This window comes from Lagenorhynchus albirostris, chromosome 2, assembly GCF_949774975.1.
Source record: "Lagenorhynchus albirostris chromosome 2, mLagAlb1.1, whole genome shotgun sequence".
In the NCBI taxonomy this organism is placed as follows: domain Eukaryota; kingdom Metazoa; phylum Chordata; class Mammalia; order Artiodactyla; family Delphinidae; genus Lagenorhynchus; species Lagenorhynchus albirostris.
The window spans coordinates 117,780,055-117,805,103 of NC_083096.1; the positions used below are offsets into that span (position 1 = coordinate 117,780,055).

Consider the following 25,049-nt stretch of genomic DNA (forward strand, 5'->3'; position numbering starts at 1 on the left):
AACAGGAAAGGCACACACCTCTACCCAGAACTGACCACACTGCATTAAGAGGGACTTTGACAAGGGAGAGGCATTGAAAAGTCAAGTCAATAACAGTGGAAGTATAAGGTCTGAAGGAAGAACCAATAATCAAAGATCACATCTGATCAGAAACAATGCTGAGCCAATCCCATTCTGGGTCCCAAGCAGCAAAGCCCATTTTAACAGAAGAGGGCAAGGATACTACTTGGGATGTTCAGACAGTGGGAATGACAGAGGTCAATCATTTCAAATATTTCATTTTAAAATAAGACAAGGGGGATGGGAAGTAGTATAGATCCTCTAGGATGTACCCAAACCGGAAGTAGCCATGTAGCTGACACCTTCAAGCTTCTACACCTCAAAAACATCTACTTGTTTCCTCAAGAGGCAAATCCTCTAAGAAGTCATCTGCAGCCCACAGCATCTGTCTCAATGCAGAGAGGTTCAGAACGTCCATGACAGGCTCCAGCTCCCACTCTGACGTATAATTACTAACCACAAAGATGTCAGAAGAACAAATCCAAGTTCTCTGTGAACTGCCTCTAGCTGCAATACAGAATTTAAAACCCAGAAATCTTAAAACAGTGGAAAATACAATTTTATGTTGATATAAATTATGAAAGTAATATCAAAAAGTAGGAGCTTGGCAATACTTGTCCTGTTGGAGAATGTGGAGACAGAGATCTGGCCCCATAAAGGAATTTCTTCAAGAACTTCGCAAGTCAAGTTCTAATATCACTGCTAATTTTCATTTAGAACACCCATAATAGATTCAATATGAGTTACAAACTAAAGATAACTAATAGATCCATACAAACTACTCTGAAATTGAAGAATTTTTAACACCCTTATATTAGAATCTATCATTTCCTTCAGCTTCCTTTTAAAGGTTATTCTCAGGATAAGTCTATTTTACTAGACTAGTTTAATGTTGATGTTTAATTCATGCTTAGACTAGTTTATTTGTGGAACCACACTGCCTGGGTTCAAAGTAGGGCTCTGTCACTTCCTAACATTGTCAGTAAACTGGCAAATGCTTTACTCTGTGTGTTTTTGTTTATCTATCAAATGTGGTAATGACAGTATCCATCTCATAAGGTTGTTATAAGTATTGAATAAGAAAATCTATCACAGAGAGTGGCATGGACGTATATACACTACCAAACGTAAAATAGATAGCTAGTGGGAAGCAGCTGCATAGCACAGGGAGATCACCTCGGTGCTTTGTGACCACTAGAGGGGTGGGATAAGGAGGGTGGGAAGGAGGGAGATGCAAGAGGGAAGAGATATGGGAACATAATGTATATGTATAACTGATTCACTTTGTTATAAAGCAGAAACTAACACACCATTGTAAAGCAATTATACTCCAATAAAGATGTAAAAAAAAAAAAAGAAAATCTATCACATATTTAGTGCTCAACTAATATTAGCTATCATTATATCCTCCCAACTGTTGTTTCCACCTCCAGGTTCTTTTTGACTCCAGTCTATTGTGCACATGGGCAGCAGATTAATTTTTGTGAAGCTTAACTTTGGTCACATCATTACTCTTTCAAAAAACATTGCTGTGATTCCACATAATGCACCTAATTAATAAAACCACTTCATGCAAATGTAACTTTCTCACTTTCTCTCTCCCTCCAAAGATCCAGCCCTCCGCTAAACTAAATGACTCCTTGCTTCCCATACACGCTGCCTTTTCCTTCATTGATGTATTGATTTATGTTGCCCCCAGGGCCTCAATATTTTCGCCTTTTTGTCCCTTCACTTACTGATGTAGTCCTCCTCCTTGAAAGCCATTTCCCAGTACCACCCCAGGAATGAAATCTTCCCCATCCACTTTAATACAATTTTTTCCTTCCCTAAACTTTCAAAGCATATTATTTTCAATCATTTCTATTTATCATACTTGAGAAAGAAAAACGGAGCTGGAGGAATCAGGCTCCCAGACTTCCGACTGTACTACAAAGCTACAGTAATCAAGACAGTATGGTACTGGCACAAAAACAGAAATATAGATCAAAGGACAGGATAGAAAGCCCAGAGATAAACCCACCCACATATGGTCACCTTATCTTTGATAAAGGAGGCAAGAATATACAATAGAGAAAAGACAGCCTCTTCAATAAGTGGTGCTGGGAAAACTGGACAGCTACATGTAAAAGAATGAAATTAGAATACTCCACAAGACCATACACAAAAATAAACTCAAAATGGATTATAGACCTAAATGTAAGTCCAGACACTATCAAACACTCAGAGAAAAACATAGGCAGAACACTTGATGACATAAATCACGCAAGATCCTTTTTGACCCACCTCCTAGAGAAATGGAAATAAAAACGAAAGTAAACAAATGGGACCTAATGAAACCTAAAAGCTTTTGCACAACAAAGGAAACCATAAACAAGATGAAAAGACAACCCTCAGAATGGGAGAAAATATTTACAAATGAAGCAACTGACAAAGGATCAATCTCCAAAAATTACAAGCAGTTCATGGAGCTCAATATCAAAAAAACAAACAACCCAATCCAAAAATGGGCAGAAGGCCTAAATAGACATTTCTCCGATGAAGATATACAGATTGCCAACTAACACATGAAAGAATGCTCAACATCATTAATCATTAGAGAAATGCAAATCAAAACTACAATGTGATATCATCTCACATCAGTCAGAATGGGCATCATCAAAAAATCTACAAACAATAAATGCTGGAGAGGGTGTGGAGAAAAGTGAACCCTCATACACTGTTAGTGGGAATGTAAATTGATACAGCCACTATGGAGAACAGTATGGAGGTTCCTTAAAAAACTAAAAATAGAACTACCATATGACCCAGCAATCCCACTACTGGGCACATACCCTGAGAAAACCATAATTCAAAAAGAGTCATGTACTACAATGTTCATTGCAGCTCTATTTACAATAGCCAGGACATGGAAGCAACCTAAGTGTCCATTGACAGATGAATGGATAAAGAAGATGTGGCACATATATACAATGGAATATTACCCAGCCATAAAAAGAAACGAAACTGAGTTATTTGTAGTGAGGTGGATGGACATAGAGTCTCTCATACAGAGTGAAGTAAGTCAGAAAGAGAAAAACAAATACCGTATGCTAAAACATGTATATATGGAATCTAAAAAAAAAAAAAATGGTCATGAAGAACTTAGGGGCAAGACGGGAATAAAGACGCATACCTACTAGAGAATGGACTTGAGGACACGGGGAGAGGGAAGGGTAAGCTGGGACAAAGTGAGAGAGTGGTAGTGTATATATAGATATATATACACTACCAAATGTAAAATAGATAGCTAGTGGGAAGCAGACACATAGCATAGGGAGACCAGCTAGGTGGTTTGTGACCACCTAGAGGGGTGGGATAGGGTGTGTGGGAGGAAGGGAGACGCAAGAGGGAAGAGATATGGGGATATGTATATATGTATAACTGATTCACTTTGTTATAAAGCAGAAATTAACTCACCATTGTAAAGCAATTATACTCCAATTAAAACGTTTAAACAAATGTAATTATGTATTCTGTTCTTGTCACCCTTTTAATAAACCTAGCATGTTCCTTCAAAAAAATAAAAGAAATAAAAAAGGAAAAGAGGCTGGATAGATTTATTTGAATAATTTTTTGAACAAACTGTTATAAAAGGTGCATGATACTTAAAAGAGAAATAGAAATGGGTAATATTTGATACATTAAGAGCAGCTATTACTTTTAAATGTGATAAGCATATCATGCCTATGTTTAATAAAAGACACATATGACCTTATGTGTATATATATTTAATTTAAATATATATATTTAAATGCATATTCATTTATGGATGAAATATTATGACTTCTCAGATCTTCTTCCAAATAATACAGGAGAGGAGAAAGTGGGTAGGCACAGATGAAACAAGATTGGCTATAAATAAAAAATTGTTGAAGCTATGTAAATGCAAATTCATTAAATTGTTTTGTCCACTTTTGCATAGGTTTAACATTCTCTAAATAAATATTTCTTTTAAAGAATATTTTAAAATAAACTTAACTACCTCTGCAAGATAACTTTAAAGAATGAAAGAAGTTTGCATGAATATAAAAATAAAGCATGCTCTGTTTCTGGATAAAAACACTGGATATGTAAAGATGTATATCAACACTCAATATATAATTTTAATGTAATTTCAATCAAAGCACCAACAAGTCAAACACAAATACAAACAATCAAATAAAACACTAACAAATTCATTTAGAAAAGGAAAAGTATATGTATAAAATAGTCCAAAACATGTGAGAAATGAATAATGAATATGACATCCAGTTGGTTATCAAGACATAACTGATTGTTATGGCAATTAAAACAATTAGACAATATGGTAATAAAAGCAATATTATAAAGGAATTGAAAAATACATTAATAGGACAAACTATAGATTGCAAAACTAAATACCCATATTTAGAAAGGAAAGATACAACTTTCAATAAAATGTTAGCACATTCGCCTATTCATTTGGAACAAGGTGAATTAATAATTAACTTAAGATCTAAATGTTTATAAAAAGGAACCGGAAAGTTTTTTTAAAAGGCAGACTAAAGTAGCTTTTCTCTTTCATCTCTTCCTTCCTCTTGCCTGGAATACCAACAGTGCTTAGCATGAACATCTTGAGAATATAAAGATGAAAACCACATGTCTTAGTCAGCTTGGGCTGCTATAACAAGTTACCGTATTGGTTTACTTAAACAACAAACTTTTATTTCTCATAGTTCTGGAAGCTAGGAAATCCAAGATCAAGGTGCTGGTAAATTTTGTGTGTGGTTAGACCCTGGTGTGTAGACAGCCAACTTCTTGCTGTGTCCTCATATGGCTGCAAGAGAGGTCATCTCTCTTGTGTTCTTTCTCACAAGGGCACTAATTGCATTCATGAGGGCTTCACCATCATGACCTAATCACCTCCCAAACTTGCTCTGTCTCCAAACATCACCACACTATGGATTAAGGCTTCAACATGTGAATGGAGGGTGGGGGGCAAACATTACATCCATAGCCTTATGCTGAGGATCTCAGAACAGAAAGTCAGAAGGACTCATGAAATTAATAACCTTCCACACTTGCCCAAAGCGGCCTACCTTCAAACTTTCTGTTACATAAGAAAAATCACCCTTGTGAGTAAATTGATATAGTTAGACTTCTGTTTCACATAGCCAAAAGCAATTGAATGTATAACAACATTCAGAGTTGTTATAACAACTATGAGAGAAGAACCCTATGGATGTTTTAATTCTTTATAAAATAAAATATCAAAAAGCAGAAAAATATCTTGAACAAGTGTAGTTTAATAAAATAAATGCCAGTGCACTAGAGTCTAATATTGTCGATAGTGGGCAAAAATAAACATTTCAAGTATCAATTATACTTTCTCAATAATTAGCCAAATCTTACCTGGTATCTGTCAGGAATTCAGCCTTCTAAGATATAGGGTATGTCATCCATGCACAGCCCTTCTTCTTTCTCACTCAGCCCCATTGAGTCACACAGAATAAATGGCCGGGTGTTGCCATCCTTCCCATCCTTAATGAAATATGTTCTGTACTGCAGAGGAAAAAAAAAGTAACTTTAAAAGTTCATTTTCTAAAAAACTGTGAATTGAAATGAAGTTTACATGTAATGAAATTGATCAGCAAAAGACTTTTCAAATATAATTAACTTGAACAAAGAAGCAAAGGCTGAGTGACCTAGAACAGACTCATCTTTTCAGATACCCCGGTTGTCTTAGACCCCACCAAGGCCTGGTTTGTTACACAGCCTCGGAAAACAGACTTCACTGAGTTGAAAAAGCTAGACTTCCCGGCTCCAATTGGGCCCAAAAGCAGAATTCGCATTTTGTGAACCAGGCCTCCATATGGTTCGGAAGTTCTTATAGCAGACAATAAGTTCTCCTTGAGCCTGTTTAGACAAGACAAGTTTAACAGTTGACTAAGGTTAGGTCACAAGACTCTACCATAAATTTTCCTAGAATTCAGTCTTTTTTCTCATATGTTATTATTTATTTTTGATTAGTATCTTGTATAAAAAGACACGAAAATATCTTATCTCAAATCCTATTGTAAAAGAAGTAAGAGTAACAGTTTTAACTAAAGACAATCAGACATAAAACCTTTCAGATTTAAGCATATATAAACCTTGGAATAAACAGCAATTATGTTAAACATGAAAATAAATTATCAATAATAAACTTCAAAAACCACAACATAATATGTGACTTTTGATGTTTATAGAAGTAGAAAATTTCTAACATGTTCTTGAAGTTCATGATAGGTATTCCCCACCTGCCAACCACCCCTGCCCTGAAGTAGTTGAAACCAGCCATAGCTGTAAGAATTCTAAGCAAAAGTGTAGACATTCAGCCAAATAATTATTTCCTTTCAAGTATATAAAAACATTAGAAATGTCTTTCATCCACTCAGTGCTATTTTTGTTTTAACATTACTATTATGAAATATTTTATGATTATAAATATAACTTGTTCTTGGTGATCCACAAGTTACCTGCTATAATTTGCACTACGAATTTTATTGACAAAACCTATAGTAGAGAGGGGGGACCTTGAAGATGGCGGAAGAGTAAGACGCGGAGATCACCTTCCTCCCCACAGATACACCAGAAATACATCTACACGTGGAACAACTCCTACAGAACACCTACTGAACGCTGGCAGAAGACCTCAGACCTCCCAAAAGGCAAGAAACTCCCCATGTACCTGGGTAGGGCAAAAGAAAAAACAGAGACAAAAGAATAGGGACGGCACCTGCACCAGTGGGAGGGAGCTGTGAAGGAGGAAAAGTTTCCACACACTAGAAGCCCCTTCGCGGGCGGAGACTGCGGGAGGCGGAGCGGGGAGCTTCGGGGCCGCAGAGGAGAGCACAGCAACAGGGCTGCGGAGGGCAAAGCGGGGAGATTCCCGCACAGAGGATCGGTGCCGACCGGCACTCACCAGCCCGAGAGGCTTGTCTGCTCACCCGCCGGGGCGGGCGGGGCTGCGAGCTGAGGTTCGGGTTTCCGTTTCAGACAGAGCGCAGGGAGAGGACTGGGGTTGGCGGCTTGAACATAGCCTGAAGGGGTTAGTGCACCACGGCTAGCCGGGAGGGAGTCCGGGGGAAAGTCTGCACATGCCGAAGAGGCAAGAGACTTTTTCTTCCCTCTTTGTTTCCTGGTGCGCGAGGAGAGGGGTTTAAGAGCGCTGCTTAAAGGAACTCCAGAGATGGGCGCGAGCCGCGGCTAAAAGCGCGGACCCCAGAGACGGGCGGGAGACGCTGGGGCTGCTGCTGCCGCCACCAAGGGGCCTGTGTGCGAGCACAGGTCACTCTCCACACCCCTCTTCCGCGGAGCCTGTGCAGCCCGCCACTGCCAGGTTCCCGGGATCCAGGGACAACTTCCCCGGGAGAACGCACGGCGGGCCTCGGGCTGGTGCGGCGTTACGCCGGCCTCTGCCGCCGCAGGCCCGCCCCGCACGCAGTGCCCCTCCCTCCCCCCCCACCCCCGCCCTGGCCTGAGTGCGCCAGAGCCCCCGAATCAGCGGCTCCTTTAACCCCGTTCTGTCTGAGCAAAAAACAGACGCCCTCCAGCGACCTACACGCAGAGGCAGGGCCAAATCCAAAGCTGAGCCCCTGTGAGCTGTGAGAACAAAGAAGACAAAGGGAAATCTCTCCCAGCAGCCTCAGAAGCAGCGGATTAAAGCTCCACAATCAACTTGATATACCCTCATCTGTGGAATACCTGAATAGACAAGGAATGATCCCAAATTGAGGAGGTGGACTTTAGGAGCAAGATCTATGATTTTTTTCCCTTTTCCTCTTTTTGTGAATGTGTATGTGTATGCTCCTGTGTGAGATCTTGTCTGTATAGTCTTGCTTCCACCATTTGTCCTAGGGTTCTATCCGTCCATGGTTTTTTAAAAAAATTTTTTTAATAATTAATTTTAATAACTTTATTATACTTTACCTTCTTTCTTTCTTTCTTTCTTTCCTTCCTTCCTTCCTTCCCTCCTTTAGACAACGAATCACCCCAAATTGAGGAGGTGGTCTCTGACAGCAAGATTTATGATTTTCCCCCCTTTACCTCTTTTTGTGAGGGTGTATGTGTATGCTTCTGTGTAAGATTTTGTCTGTATAGCTTTGCTTCCAACATTTGTCCTAAGGTTCTATCCGTCCCTTTTTTTTTTTCTAAATAAGTATTTTTAATTCAATAACTTTATTATACTTTATTTTATTTTTACTGTATCTTCTTTCTTTCTGTCTTTTTTCCTTCTTTCCCTCCTTCCTTCCTTCCTGCCTCCCTCCCTCCCTCCTTTCTTTCCTTCTTGCCTTCTTTCCTTCTTTGCTTCTTTCTTTCTTCCTTCCTTCCTTCCCTCCTTTCCTTCTTTCTTTCCTCATACTTCTACTAATTCCCTCTACTTTTTCTCCCTTTTATTCTGAGCCGTGTGGATGAAAGGCTCTTGGTGCTCCAGCCAGGAGTCAGGGCTCTGCCTCTGAGGTAGGAGAGCCAACTTCAGGACATTGGTCAACAAGAGACCTCCCAGCTCCACATAATATCAAACAGTGAAAATCTCCCAGAGACCTCCATCTTAACACCAGCACCCAGCTTCACTCAACGACCAGCAAGCCACAGTGCTGGACAACCTATGCCAAACAACTAGCAAAACAGGAACACAACCCCACCCATTAGCAGAGAGGCTGCCTAAAATCATAATAAGGCCACAGACACCCCAAAACACACCACCAGACGTGAACCTGCCCACTAGAGAGACAAGATCCAGCCTCATCCACCACAACACAGGCACTAGTCCCCTCCACCAGGAAGCCTACACAACCCACTGAACCAACCTTAGCCACTGGAGACAGACATCAAAAACAGCGGGAACTACGAACCTGCAGTCTGCAAAAAGGAGACCCCAAACACAGTAAGATAAGCAAAATGAGAAGACAGAAAAACACACAGCAGATAAAGGAGCAAGATAAAAATGCACCAGACCTAACAAATGAAGAGGAAATAGGCAGTCTACCTGAAAAAGAATTCAGAATAATGATAGTAAGGATGATCCAAAATCTTGGAAATAGAATGGACAAAATGCAAGAAACAGTTAACAAGGACCTAGAAGAAATAAAGATGAAACAAGCAACGATGAACAACACAATAAATGAAACTAAAAGTACTCTAGATGGGATCAATAGCAGAATAACTGAGGCAGAAGAACGGATAAGTGACCTGGAAGATAAAATAGTGGAAATAACTACTGCAGAGCAGAATAAAGAAAAAAGAATGAAAAGAACTGAGGACAGTCTCAGAGACCTCTGGGACAACATTAAACGCACCAACATTCGAATTATAAGGGTTCCAGAAGAAGAAGAGAAAAAGAAAGGGACTGAGAAAATATTTGAAGAGATTATAGTTGAAAACTTCCCTAATATGGGAAAGGAAATAGTTAGTCAAGTCCAGGAAGCACAGCGAGTGCCATACAGGATAAAAACAAGGAGAAATATGCCAAGACACATATTAATCAAACTGTCAAAAATTAAATACAAAGAAAGCATATTAAAAGCAGCAAGGGAAAAAAACCAAATAACACACAAGGGAATCCCCATAAGGTTAACAGCTGATCTCTCAGCAGAAACCCTACAAGCCAGAAGGGAGTGGCAGGACATACTGAAAGTGATGAAGGAGAAAAACCTGCAACCAAGACTACTCTACCCAGCAAGGATCTCATTCAGATTTGATGGAGAAATTAAAACATTTACAGACAAGCAAAAGCTGAGAGAGTTCAGCACCACCAAACCAGCTTTACAACAAATGCTAAAGAAACTTCTCTAGACAAGAAACACAAGAGAAGGAAAAGACCTATAATAACAAACCCAAAACAATTTAGAAAATAGGAATAGGAACATACATATCGATAATTACCTTAAATGTAAATGGACTAAATGCTCCCACCAAAAGACACAGATTGGCTGAATGGATACAAAAACAAGACCCTTATATATGCTGTCTACAAGAGACCCACTTCAGACCTAGAGACACATACAGACTGAAAGTAAGGGGATGGAAAAAGACATTCCATGAAAATGGAAACCAAAAGAAAGCTGGAGTAGCAATTCTCATATCAGACAAAATAGACTTTAAAATAAGGACTATTAAAAGAGACAAAGAAGGACACTACATAATGATCAAGGGATCGATCCAAGAAGAAGATATAACAATTGTAAATATTTATGCACCCAACATAGGAGCACCTCAATACATAAGGCAAATACTAACAGCCATAAAAGGGGATATCGACAGTAACACATTCATAGTAGGGGACTTTAACACCCCACTTTCACCAATGGACAGATCATTCAAAATGAAAATAAATAAGGAAACACAAGCTTTAAATGATACATTAAACAAGATGGACTTAATTGATATTCATAGGACACTCCATCCAAAAACAACAGAATACACATTTTTCTCAAGTGCTCATGGAACATTCTCCAGGATAGATCATATCTTGGGTCACAAATCAAGCCTTGGTAAATTTAAGAAAATTGAAATTGTATCAAGTATCTTTTCTGACCACAACACCATGAGACTAGATATCAATTACAGGAAAAGATCTGTAAAAAATACAAATACATGGAGGCTAAACAATACACTACTTAATAACGAAGTGATCACTGAAGAAATCAAAGAGGAAATAAAAACATACCTAGAAACAAATGACAATGGAGACACAACTACCCAAAACCTATGGGATGCAGCAAAAGCAGTTCTAAGGGGGAAGTTTATAGCAATACAAGCCCACCTTAAGAAGCAGGAAACATCTCGAATAAACAACCTAACCTTGCACTTCAAGCAATTAGAGAAAGAAGAACAAAAAAAAAACCCCAAAGCTAGCAGAAGGAAAGAAATCATAAAGATCAGATCAGAAATAAATGAAAAAGAAATGAAGGAAACAATAGCAAAGATCAATAAAACTAAAAGCTGGTTCTTTGAGAAGATAAACAAAATAGATAAACCATTAGCCAGACTTATCAAGAAGAAAAGGGAGAAGACTCAAATCAATAGAATTAGAAATGAAAAAGGAGAAGTAACAACTGACACTGCAGAAATTAAAAAGATCATGAGAGATTACTACAAGCAACTCTATGCCAATAAAATGGACAATCTGGAAGAAATGGACAAATTCTTAGAAATGCACAACCTGCCAAGACTGAATCAGGAAGAAATAGAAAATATGAACAGACAAATCACAAGCACTGAAATTGAAACTGTGATTAAAAATCTTCCAACAAACAAAAGCCCAGGACCAGATGGCTTCACAGGCGAATTCTATCAAACATTTAGAGAAGAGCTAACACCTATCCTTCTCAAACTCTTCCAAAATATAGCAGAGGGAGGAACACTCCCAAATTCCTCCTACGAGGCCAACATCACCTTGATACCAAAACCAGACAAGGATGTCACAAAGAAAGAAAACTACAGGCCAATATCACTGATGAACATAGATGCAAAAATCCTCAACAAAATACTGGCAAACAGAATCCAACAGCACATTAAAAGGATCATACACCATGATTAAGTGGGGTTTATCCCGGGAATGCAAGGATTCTTCAATATATGCAAATCTATCAATGTGATAAACCATATTAACAAATTGAAGGAGAAAAACCACATGATCATCTCAATAGATGCAGAGAAAGCTTTTGACAAAATTCAACACCCATTTATGATAAAAAACCCTGCAGAAAGTAGGCATAGAGGGAACTTTCCTCAACATAATAAAGGCCATATATGACAAGCCCACAGCAAACATCATCCTCAATGGTGAAAAACTGAAAGCATTTCCACTAAGACCAGGAACAAGACAAGGTTGCCCACTCTCACCACTCTTATTCAACATAGTTTTGGAATTTTTAGCCACAGCAATCAGAGAAGAAAAGGAAATAAAGTGAATCCAAATTGGAAAAGAAGAAGTAAAGCTGTCACTCTTTGCAGATGACATGATACTATACATAGAGCATCCTAAAGATGCTACCAGAAAACTACTAGAGCTAATCAATGAATTTGGTAAAGTGGCAGGATACAAAATTAATGCACAGAAATCTCTGGCATTCCTATATAGTAATGATGAAAAATCTGAAAGTGAAATCAAGAAAACACTCCCATTTACCATTGCAAGAAAAAGAATAAAATATCTAGGAATAAACCTACCTAAGGAGACAAAAGACCTGTATGCAGAAAACTATAAGACACTGATGAAAGAAATTAAAGATGATGCAAATAGATGGAGAGATATACCATGTTCTTGGACTGGAAGAATCAACATTGTGAAAATGACTCTACTACCCAAAGCAATCTATAGATTCAATGCAATCCCTATCAAACTACCACTGGCATTTTTCACAGAACTAGAACAAAAAAATTCGCAATTTGTATGGAAACACAAAAGACCCCGAATAGCCAAATCAATCTTGAGAACGATGCCGCGGAGCGGCTGGGCCCGTGAGCCATGGCCGCTGAGCCTGCACGTCCGGAGCCCGTGCTCTGCAACGGGAGAGGCCACAACAGTGAGAGGCCCGCGTACCGCACAAAAAAAAAAAAAAAAAAAAGTTCCACATTCTAATTAAATAAAGCAAATCATTCGAAAAATCAGATAGAACTGTATAAGATTACAGTAGAGTTCATTTATTCTCTATAGTTCCCTGTTTTTGAAATATTAATTAAAAAACAAAACCAGTGAAAGAGAAAAGCATGATCATTAGCAGTGATTTCACTCTGAAACTTTTTTCAAAGAAAGAAAAACGGGCAACTTTCTTCGCACACAGCTAGGAAACATTGGATGGCAGCAAGTCACTTACCGGTTTTTCAGAGTTGGACGAGGCTTCAACTGCTCTCTCTGATTTATGGAACCGCCACAGTTGGGACACTGAAGGTTCTGCTGAGATCAGTGGCTTCCTGTTCATAAGAAAGGAAAGTGAAACTCACAGCAGCAAAAAATCAGGAGACAGCAAACCACCTGCTGTTAAGTTTCTTTTTCTCTAGTAAAAAAGAGACAGCGGCAAACAATCAGGAGACAGCAAGCCACCTGCTGTTACGTTTCTTTTTCTCTAGTAAAAAAGAGACAGAAAACAGGAAAAAAATAAAAAGATTCCTGTTGAGCACAAGAAAAAGATCTTTGGTCCCCTCTGAAGCCCACATCTAGACATGCATGAAATGGCAATTATTAATTAAAAATTGCGATAAAATTAATAGTTAATAATTTCTTGTGCATATAACTATGTATTTGGCACTGTGCACCTACCTGCATTTTCCTAGTTTTTGCTCAAAACAATCTCATACAGTAAACATTATTAGCATCCCTATTTCTCAGAGTATGAAAATAAAACTTAAGGACATTAAGAGACTTTGCCCAAAGTAATGGAGCTGATAGAGTGGTGCAGCCATCTGATATTCAAAACCCAGACTCTGCACTGGAACAAACAGTTTATGATTTGACTTTTCCTGAATGCATACGTAAGGCAGTGTGCGGCCTCTTTTCCTGTTTATACATTCATTCATTCAATACAGACTTAGATCCTGGGAAGGAAAATGCTGAGTAAGATAAAACCACTGCCCTCAGGGACCATGCTGTGTACTCAGGGAGACAGTCGGGTACACAGACAATTATGTTAGGGAGACAGTCGGGTACACAGACAATTATGTTAGTGTGCCGAGGGCTACAAGTGGAGTAAGAATGAGATTGTCTGGGGACCAGGATGATGGTGGCCTCACCCAGTCTTAGTGCACTAGGAAAAAGCTTGCTAAAAGATCAAAGTTTAGACTGAGACATGAATTACAAGGAAGAAGTGAAGCAAGAGAGAGCACAGTGTTATGAGACCTCCAATTATTTTAGTCTGACTGGAATGGAGTGACGACATCAGATTGGCAGGCAATGAGGCTAGGGAGGTGATCAGGGTTTTAAAAGATGCAGACATAGAGAATGGACTTGAGGACATGGGGAGGGGGCAGGGTAAGCTGGGACGAAGTGAGAGAGCGGCATGTAGTTACATACACTACCAAATGTAAAATAGATAGCTAATGGGAAGCAGCCACATAGCACAGGGAGATCAGCTCGGTGCCTTGTGTCCACCTAGAGGGGTGGGATAGGGAGGGTGGGAGGGAGACACAGGAGGGAGGAGATACAGGAATATATATATATATATATATATATATATATATATATATGTATAGCTGATTCACTTTGTTATACAGCAGAAACTAACAAACCATTGTAAAGCAATTATACTCCAATAAAGATGTTTAAAAAAAAATAAACTGTACAAAATAAAAAATATATATACACACCTGGGGGGAAAAAGTCTTATTTAAATTGAATTTTTATCAGGAAGACAACATTCACACTCTAAAAGCAGGGAGTGGCATGGTCAAAATTGAACGTCTTAGAAAGAAAAGTGTATTTGTTGTTTCTTGCTTTGTAACAAATACCATAAACCTAGAGGCTTTGAAACAACTCACATTTATTATGGCACAGTTTTTCCGTGGATCAGGAGACCAGCATGGCTCAACTGGATTCTCTCCTCAGGGTCTCTCACTCAAGGTGTTGGCCAGGAGTGGTCTCATCTTTCTCTGGGAAAGCTCTTTCCGGTTACGGCAGAATTCAGTTCCGAGAAAGTGTAAGACTGAGGTCCCCTGTTCTTTACTCGCTGCCAGCCTGAGGCCACTCTCAGCTCCAAGAGGATGCTCCCAGTTCCTTGCCAATGGTCTCACTCATCTGAGGCTTACAAGATATGCTGGCAACAGAATCCTCCAAGGCCAGCAGCAGAACCTCCCTCGTGTCAAATCTCCTTCAGAGAGAGCCCCTTTCTTTTAAGGGTTTACCTGATTGCATCAAGCCCACCCACTGAAGATAATCTCTCTTTTAAAGCCAATAAATTAATCATGGAAGTGGTATCCCATCATTTTCAGATCTCTCTCGCACTCAAGGGTAGAGAGTTACACAAGGGTGTAGGTCATGGGGGGACCATCATAGATTTCTGACTATCACAAAGGGCAAGACTGAGATCAAAGAGACCACTTTTTAGCCTTTTGCATTTATTTATTTATTCAATCATTCGTCCATTCATCTATCAGTCCTTTTCTTTCTTTTTTTTTTTTGAAGTGTAACTGATTTACAGTACTGTGTTAGTTTCAGGTATACAGTATAGTGATTCAGTATTTTTGCGGATTATGTTCCATTATAGATTATTATAAGATAAGGGGTATGATTCCCTGAGCTATACAGTAAATCCTTGTTGTGTATCTATTTTATGTATAGTAGTTTGTATCTGTTATTCCCATAACCCTACTTTGTCCACCCTCTCTTCCCTCTCCCCTTTGGTAACCCCAAGTTTATTTTCTATGTCTGTGAGTCTTTTTCAGTTTTGCATATAGTTTTATTTTTTATATTCCACATAAAAGTGATATCATGTAATATTTGTCTTTCTCTGTCTGACTTACTTCATTAAGTATATTACTCTCTAGGTCCATCCATATTGCTGCCCATTTACTCTTCTTATTCCTGTGTTGTATACCTGAAACTATCATAACATTGTAAGCCAATTATACTTCAATTTAAAAAAAATTTTAGTCAAACAGGAAAAAAAAAAGATTCCCAGGTCTGCCTAGAGTAAGACTCTAAATCCTAGACTCAGGCCTTAAAGACTGAAATGGCCAAAGTGATTTGTCACTTGAGTTATTCCTGTAGCTGAATAGGGGGGCCACCTCCAAAAGCAGTGAGCATCCCCCACACTGTGTGTAGTTAGGAAGACCAGAGAGCCACAGCTGCCTCACCCGGGGGACAGAAAGGTATGGCCCTGCCTTCCTTCTCCTTCTTCGTGCTTCCTGTTTTTCTGCAGCCTCTTCCAGACACAGACTCAGAGTCTCTAGCTTCCCAGTACTGTCTTGCTTTGAACATTTTGTTTTCTTTCCACTTATTTTGCTTCCTCATCCCATAATGCCTTCCTTTTCTATTTTCTTCCTCCTTAGCATTTTCCCTTCCTTGGCTTTCTTCCTTCTCCTCTGTGGTTAGTCTCCACTTCTGCTTGTTATTCCTCAGCTGCTTAATATACATTTGAAGAATGAATTAAATTAAACAGGTGAATGACAATTTAGAAACCCCCAAGGTTAAAGAAGAGCCTGGTCATGACCATTGTGACCCATTTTCTAAAGAGAAAGTAGAGCATATTTAAAGAAAAATGTCTCTTTGAGAAAATAAAAATAATGAAAAATATTTTCCTATGATTAAATAATTTCCTTTCCTTATGATTAAACACACAACTGTTCATTTATTGATTTCTTATTATTCTGCATTGTAGATGAACAGTGAACTGATTTTAATATGATACTCAGACTTAGGCTCAGGAAGAACAGTCTACAATGCTTATGTAATTTCACATTTGGGGCTACAATAAACTGTGGTATGAAAAATGTCAAATTTACCAGTTTTACTACATTTAACATTTTTATTATTAAATGAAAAAGAATGTTGCATAATAAAATTTTCACAATAATCATGAGCATAAAATAGAAATATATTTAAAAGAGATACAAATTTCACTCTTCCAACTCAAGTATGTTAAATCATCGTTTTCTTTAAATCGATTTATTCATTTCTGAATCCCTCTCCCAGAGTGTTGGGAATTTATGCTCTGGCATTTGGGGAACTCTTCACTTTCAGAATTGGACCAAGGACATTGAATCCAGCAGCAGGACAGTACATGTCCTGAAGCAGTTAGGGCATGTGTCCTAAGCAAACTATCCCAGTGACAGGAGCTTGACTGGGCCCCTTCTCCATTGACTCCTGGACAAGACTACTTCCAGTTTCCCTGTTGATATCCATGTAACACATTCCTGTTCTTTAAGTCAATGAGCATTGACTATTGTTGCTTATAACAATAGAACCCTAACAAACCTGCATTTACTTCTCTATTAACACTCTCACATCCTGGATGATTTGATTTGGTCCCATACTCTATTTTTCTTTTCTTTTTTTTTTTTTTTGTATACGGTACAATTAGTGTTTTTATTGAAATACAGTTAATTTACAATGTTGTGTCAGTTTCAAGTGCACAGCAAAGTGATTCACATATATATATATATAAAATATATTCTTTTTCAGATTTTTTTCTATTAAAGATTATTACAAGATATTGAGTATAGTTCCCTATGCTATACAGTCAGTGCTTATTATTTATCTATTTTATATATAGTAGTGTGTATCTATTAATCCCAAACTTCTAATTTATCCCTCCCCTGCCCCCTTTCCCCTTTGGTAACCATAAGATTGTTTTCTACGTCTGTGAGTCTGTTTCTGTTTTGTAAATAAGCTAATTTGTATCGGTTTTTTTAGATTCCACAAATAAGTGATATCATGATATTTGTCTTTCTCTGCCTGATGTACTTCACTTAGTATGATAATCTCTAGGTCCATCCATGTTGCTGAAAAAAGCATTATTTCATTATTTTTTAAGGCAGAATAATATCCCATTGTGTATATATATATATATATATATATCACCTCTTCATTATCCATTCATCTGTCTATGGACACTTAGGTTGCTTCCATGTCTTGGCTATTGTAAATAGTGCTGCTGTGAACATTGGGGCACATGTATCTTTTCAAATTAGAGTGTTCCTCTTTTCCAGGTATAAGCCCAGAAATGGGATTGCGGGACCATGTGGTAACTCTATTTTTAGTTTTTTAAGGAATCTCCACACTGTTTTCCTTAGTGTTTTCATCAATTTACATTCCCACCAACAGTGTAGGAGGTTTCCCTTTTCTCCACACCCTCTCCAGCATTCATTATTTGTAGACTTTTTGATGATGGCCATTCTGACCAGTGTGAAGTGATACCTCATTGTAGTTTTAATCTGTATTTCTCTAATAATTAGCAATGTTGAGCATATTTGCATGTGCCTCTTGGAGATCTCTATGTCTTCTTTGGAGAAATGTGTATTTAAGTCTTCTGCTCATTTTTTGATTTGATGAAACCTTAAGACTCCACACAAAAACTATTAGAGCTGATAAACAAGTTCAGCAAGGTAGCAGGATACAAGATTAACATACAGGAATCTGTTGCAGTTCTTTACACTAACAATGCAATATCAGAAAGAGAAAGTTTTTTAAAATCCCTTTTAAAATTGCATCAAAAAAAATAAAATACTTAGGAATAAATCTGACCAAAAAGGTGAATGACTTATATGCTGCAAACTATAAAACATTGGTAAAGGAAACTGAAGGTGATTCAGAGAAATGGAAAGATATCCCGTGTTCTTGGACTGAAAGAATTAATATTGTTAAAATGGACATACTACCCAAAGCAATCTACAGGTTTAATTCAATCCCTATCAATTTACTCATGACATTTTTCATAGAACTAGAACAAATAATCAAAAAATTCATATGGAACCATAAAAAACCCAGAATTGCCAAAACAACAAAGCTAGAGGTATAATCATCTCAGACTTCAGACAATACTACAAAGCTACAGTAATCAAAACAGCATGGTATTGGCACAGAAAACAGACATATGGATTAATGGAACAGAATAGAGAGCCCAGAAATAAACCCACACACCTACAGTCAATGAATCTTCAACAAAGGAGGCAAGAATATACAATGGTCAAAAGACAGTCTCTTCAGCAAGTGGTGTTGGTAAAGCTGGACAGCCGCATGTAAATCAATGAAGTTAGAACACTCCCTCACACCATACACAAAAATAAACTCCAAATGGCTTAAAGACTTAAATATAAGACATGACATCATAAAATTCCTAGAAGAGAACATAGGCAAAACATTCTCTGACATAAATCGTAACAATGTTTTCTTAGGTCAGTCTCCCAAGGCAAAAGACATAAAAGCAAGAATAAACAAATAGGACCTAATCAAACTTATAAGTTTTTGCACAGCAAAGAAAACCATAAACAAGTTGAAAAGACAACCTACAGACTGGGGGAAAATATTCACAAATGAGCAAATGACAAGGGCTTAAATTCCAAAATATACAAACAGCACATACAACTCAATACCAAAAAAACAAACAGTCCCTTACTGTAAATACCACCTATGTTGATATGCCAAGGACTCTTAAATGCATGTCTTCAGTCCTGACCTCTTCCCAGAACATCAGGCTGACCACTTGATATCTCTACTGGATGTCTAAAAAGCATTTAAGTTTTTAACAGGGCTACAACAAAACCTGCCTTCAAACATGACCTCACTTCTCCCCTAGTAGTTCCTGTTTTAGTTAAGGATACCAATACCCATCTAGCTTTATTCAGACAAAGCCTAGGAATTCTTCTTAATTTCTCTTTTTTTTTTCACTCCATATCCAAATTATGAGCAAAGCTGTCACTACAAAATATTTTTTCTCTCTAATATCCCTAGTGTAGACTATTATCTTATTTAACTTAGATAGTGATACAAGCTCTGTTTTGGTGTTTCAGTTACCTGTTGTTGCATAACAAAGTACCTCTAACGTTTACTGAGTTAAAACAATGACAATTATTTATCAGGATTCTATGCATTCACCATTAAGTGCTTCTGCTTCACTTGATTTTGGCTGGGGTGTAGAACAGCCAGAAGTCCAAAATGACCTCACTCCCAAGGCTGCAAGTTGGAAGTTGTTTCTGGCTGCTGGTTAGTAGCTTTCCTGGGGCTGTTGGCTAGAAGTCTTGATTTTCTCTGACATGGTTGCTTGGCTTTCTCACAGTATAATGAGCCATAAGTTGATTCTTTGCAAAGACAAAACTGATAAACTCCTAGCAAGACAGATCAAGAGAATGAGAGAGAGAGAGAATGAGAGGTAGAGAACACAAATGATCAACATTAGATATGAAAGAGTAGGCATCACTATCACTACTTACCTAATCCTAAAGACATTAAAAATATAATAAAGATATTATTAACAGCTTACATCAACATATTTGACAATATATATAAAATGGAAATTTTTCTAGAAAAACCCAACTTAAAACTGATAGAAGAAAAAAATAGAAAATTTAAAATTTCCACTCTCTAATAAAGAAATTAAATCTTTTATTTAAAATCTTTCCACAAAGAATCATGAACAGACAAAAAGTTATAAAAATATCCATCAAACACATGAAAAGATGTTCAAAAACACTCATAATTAGAGAAATGAAAATGTAGAAAGTGCTGCTATACCATTTCTCACTTGTATTTAAATTTTTTAAATTTAAATTATGGCACATTCTGTTGGTGAAACTAGAGGGAATGCAAGCTGGTACAGCCTTTCAGGAGGGGAATTGAACAATAGGTAAGAAAAGTACATATGTCCTTACCTTTCGGCCAACAATCCCACCTCTAGGAATCTACCATGAAGATATGCTTCCAACAATGCAAAAATACATAAACACAGGGTTATTCATTACAGCATTCTTTATAATTGCAAAATGTTAGAAACAATATAAATGCCTATATATAGGAGATCAGGTGAAGAAATGGTACAATACACAATGGAGAATTATGCTGTATAAAAAAATCTCTATGAACTGATATGAAGTAATTTCCAGAATTTACTATTAAGTGAAAAAAGTAAGTGCAAATAAGAGTATCTATAGTCATCTACCTTTCATGTAAGAAAGAATGTAAGAAAATATACATGTATCCACTCATTTGTGCAAAAGAAATACAGTCAGCCTTCCATATTCATGGGTTCCACATCCACAGAGTCAACCAAATGTAGATTGAAAATATGCAGAAACAAATTCCAGAAAGTTCCAAAAAACAAAACTTGAACTTGCCACACACCAGCAACATAGTGTTTACATTGTATTTACTACCATTTACATAGCATTTATATTGTATTAGTTATTATAAGTAATCTATGATTTAAATCTATGATTTAAAGTATTCCAGAGAATGTGTGTAGGCTATATACAAATACTACTCCATTTTATATATAGGACATGAGCATCTGTGGATTTGGGTATCTACTGGGGGTCCAGAAACCAATCGTCCCAGGGATACCAAGGGATGACTGTACAGGAATGCTAAACCAGAAACTAAAGAGATTGATTACTAATGGGGTGGGGAAGGTGTAGAGTAAAAGGGGGACTGAAAAAGGAGTAGTAGGTATGAGGAAGGAACGTCACTTCTCTAAGTATGTCCTTTGGTTTGCCTCTTACTCATAGAACTATAGAAATGTTTCACATACCAAAACAAATAAATAAACAATTTAAATCAATCAAGGTGTGGGAGGAACCCAAAATACAATATGAACTGTAGCAAAGGAACTTAACCTAACCATGTGCCCAGAAATGATGGAACCACATTGAAGGAGAGGGAGGGAGAAGAAAAGAACTAACCTAGGTAACTGAGAAAAACAGTGCTTTGACTAAATACTCTAATGCTAACGGCAAAAAGAACTGTAAAACACCTTATTCCAGTTACTAAATGTGTTAGCAATAGGGGTTTGGGTTAGCAGTTTTGAAATAAATTAATGTTTGTTCCAACTAGAATTGAAGGAAAATTAAATATATTGTAAATAATAATAACTATGCTGCTTTTTGCCAAAGAAATTACAAATAAGAAAAGGAAGAAGGCTAGCAGGAATCCTGTAGTGCTGTATTAGAATTGCAGGAATTGGTATAAGCACACATACAAATAGATAGATACAGAAATATAGATGTATGTGTATGTGTGGATTAGTATGCAACATATATTTCTAGATCTGTCGACTAAGAAATGACTATCTTGCGGTGCCAGAACGTGAGACGGTGCTCCAAAAAAATGTCAAAAAGACACAGGATGACTGAAGGGGAAATAATTTGAGAAGCAAAATAAATAATAATCATATTAGTTTATAACACATAGAATAAAATAAATAGCCATGAACTCATCCTGATTTAAATAATTTAATATGTAAATAAATGAATGACAAAGTACAGCTCTGAATTCCAATTAATAAGTGTAGGAAAAATGAGGGAAATAGAAAATCAATATTAGGTAAATTCCGTAAGATGCATCAATGTGTGCTAAAATTAATGAGTTGTAAGTTTGAGGAGAAATAGGACATTTACAGAGTCTCAAAGTATCTCCCCCAAGATATTTATTAATTTTGAAGGAAAAAATAGTAACTTAAATAGACAAATTCTGCAGACACCACCTTAACTAGGTAATTGAGGTTAACATTAACAGGATAAATATATTGCTATTATGTACTCCTAGTTATCATGCACTGAGAAGAACATATAACTTTTATGGTATTCTTGGTAAAATGCATAACTTTCATCTACTCATAAGAAAATATCAGACAAAGTCGTATCGAAGGGCATTTTACAAAAAAAGGCTGAACAGAAATCTTCAAAAGTGTCAAGGTCATAAAAGACAAGAATTAAGAACTGTCACAGACTGAAGGAGACTAAGAAAACAACTAAATACAATGTGTGTGATCTTAGATGGATCCTGGGACAAAGGCATTAGTAGAAAAACTGACAAAATTTGAATGATGTCTGTAATTTAGTTAATAGTATAATACCAATGTTAATTTCCTAGTTTTGATAATTGTATTATGATTATGGGAAATGTTAATATTAAGGGAAACTGAGTTGAGAGTATGTAGGAACTTTATAGGAACTCTCTGTACTATGTCTGCAACTTTTCTGTAAGTCTAAACTACTGCAAAATAAAAATTAAAAGAAAAATCTCACAAAGAAAACCCCAAACCCAGGTAGTTCTGTTAGTGAAATCTTTTAAATATAAGAAGAATGAATAATACAATCATTATACAAAACTTTCAAGAACACTTCCCAAATCTTGAGATCAGTTAACGTAGATACAAAACTTGAGATCAGAGTAACCTATGTACAAAACTTGACAGGGACATTATAAGACAAAAAAGGAAAACTATAAACCACTATCAACATATATACAAAAATCTTAAACAGTATTTAGGAAATTGAATCTATCAGTGAATAAAAAAATAGTACATCCCAACGACTTCGGTTCATTGCAGTAATGCAGAGTGTTTTTACATTAGAAAAGCAACTAATTTGATGTATTAATAAACAAAAAGTTTTGAAACAATATAAGATCTACACAAAGAGAAAATACTTAGTAAAATTTGACACCCACTCATGATTTTAAAATAATAATAAAATCCTTAACAAACTAGGAATAGAAGGAACCTTCCTAATCTAATAAAGAGTATCTAATGATAAATAACTACAGCATGCATCACCCTTAATGGTGTAATACTGAATTTTTGGTCCAAGAGAAAGAGTATCTGCTATTACCAGTTCTATTTAACCTCGTATTGAAGGTGTTAAATGTAAACATGCAATAAGTCAAGATACAGAAATAAAAGGCATAAGAGTTAGAAGGAAAAAGTAAATTCAGTGATTTGCATAAGTGTTAAATGTATATGTGGAAAAATACAGAAGACTGTGCAGGCACACTGTTAGCAATAATATGTGAATTTAGCAAGTTCAGTGAATAAAAGGCAAATTGTGAAAAATCAGTTAGATTCCTATATAACAATAACAAAATTAATACTAAATATAAAAGATACCATTTACAATAACACCAATGCATGTTAAAAAAAAGTAATAAATCTATCAAATGTTGTACAAGAATAGAACTAACTAAATGGAAAAACGTACCCTGTTCAGAGTGGAAGACTTTATTTTAAAGATATTATGTCAACCTGGATAAAATCAGGAGAAAGAAACCACACTGTAATTTAATCTGGGAAAGTTTAATACAAAGAACTAGTTATAGTAACAGAGGGTTGTAACAATGACAGATTGTCTAGAAGTAAAAACTAAAAACTTCATAAATAGCAGATATAAGGAACAGTCATACCCTTAGGACGAGTTAGAACACACAGCCAGACGTCCCAGTAGGGCAAAGAACCCCAGATCTTAAGTATGGCAGTGGCTTTCTAAATGGCAAAGAAATGCCTGTTGCGTGCATTGGTGGAAATTGCTGGAAATTTACTCTCTGGGGTGCTGGGGAAAGTTGCTCAGACAGCGGTGTCTCACTGGAGTCATGCTGGCACAAAACTACCCGAGGTGGGGTATTGGGGAACGCTGCAGGCTGCTGGGTGCTTCTGGCTGCCATGCACTGCAGGAGCCTGGTACTGGAATAGCCAGCTGTGCATGCTGCGGGAGCTGGACCCTGGAGAAGCCATGCACGCTCCAGCATTTGCAGAACCGGGAAGCAAAACCCTTCTCTTGCAATGTCTCTCCAGTGCCCTCTACTAACAATGCTCAACTTCATACCAACTGACAAAGGGAAAACATTTAAAAGGACAATTTTCATCAGAGACTGGGCAATAAAGAGTGAATTTGGAGCCAGGAGGCAATAAATTGATAACTGGAACAGAAGAAGAACACCACCCAAACTGGAGGACTCACTATTATAAAACTATTATAAAACCATCATTAAGATAGTGTGTGATTGACGAAAGATAGAGAAATTGACCAGTTGAACAGAATAGAGTCTATAGAGACAGATTCACACATACACAGTCACCTGATTAATGATAAACACACACTGCAGTACAGTGAAGAAAGGATAGTTCATTCAATAAATGGTTCTGAGTCAATTAGAAGACCAAACAGAAAAAAATTAATTTTGACCCTACTCAAAAATTATTTCTAAATGGATTACAAACCTGAATGTAAAAGGTAAAACAATCACATTTTTAGTAGAAAACTATATGGAACGTTTCCAGACTTTGGAGTAGGCAAAGCATTCTTAAATAGGGTGCAAAAAGCAGTAACTATAAAATCTGATAAAGTGAAAAATATTAAAATTAAGGATTTCTTATCAAAAGACACACCTGTAGGAATGAAAATACATCTCACAAATTTGGAGAGGAGATTCCCAATTCGTATATGCAACAGAGAATTCATATCCAGAATATTTCAAGAACAGGTACAAATCAGGAGAGACAAACCAACAGAAAAATGAGTGCTTCATA

The 25,049-nt window shown here is 37.0% G+C and overlaps 1 protein-coding gene across 1 annotated transcript; it reads right to left on the reverse strand.

Moving 5' to 3' along the window:
• Window positions 1-301: 301 nt before the first annotated feature.
• Window positions 302-24,114, reverse strand: IFI44 (interferon induced protein 44). Its single transcript, XM_060141922.1, is given in 6 exon segments — window positions 302-537; window positions 540-567; window positions 5,470-5,619; window positions 5,763-5,966; window positions 12,921-13,017; window positions 24,062-24,114. Coding segments are annotated over 6 exon segments (690 nt in total). The 3' UTR covers window positions 302-379.
• Window positions 24,115-25,049: the final 935 nt, after the last annotated feature.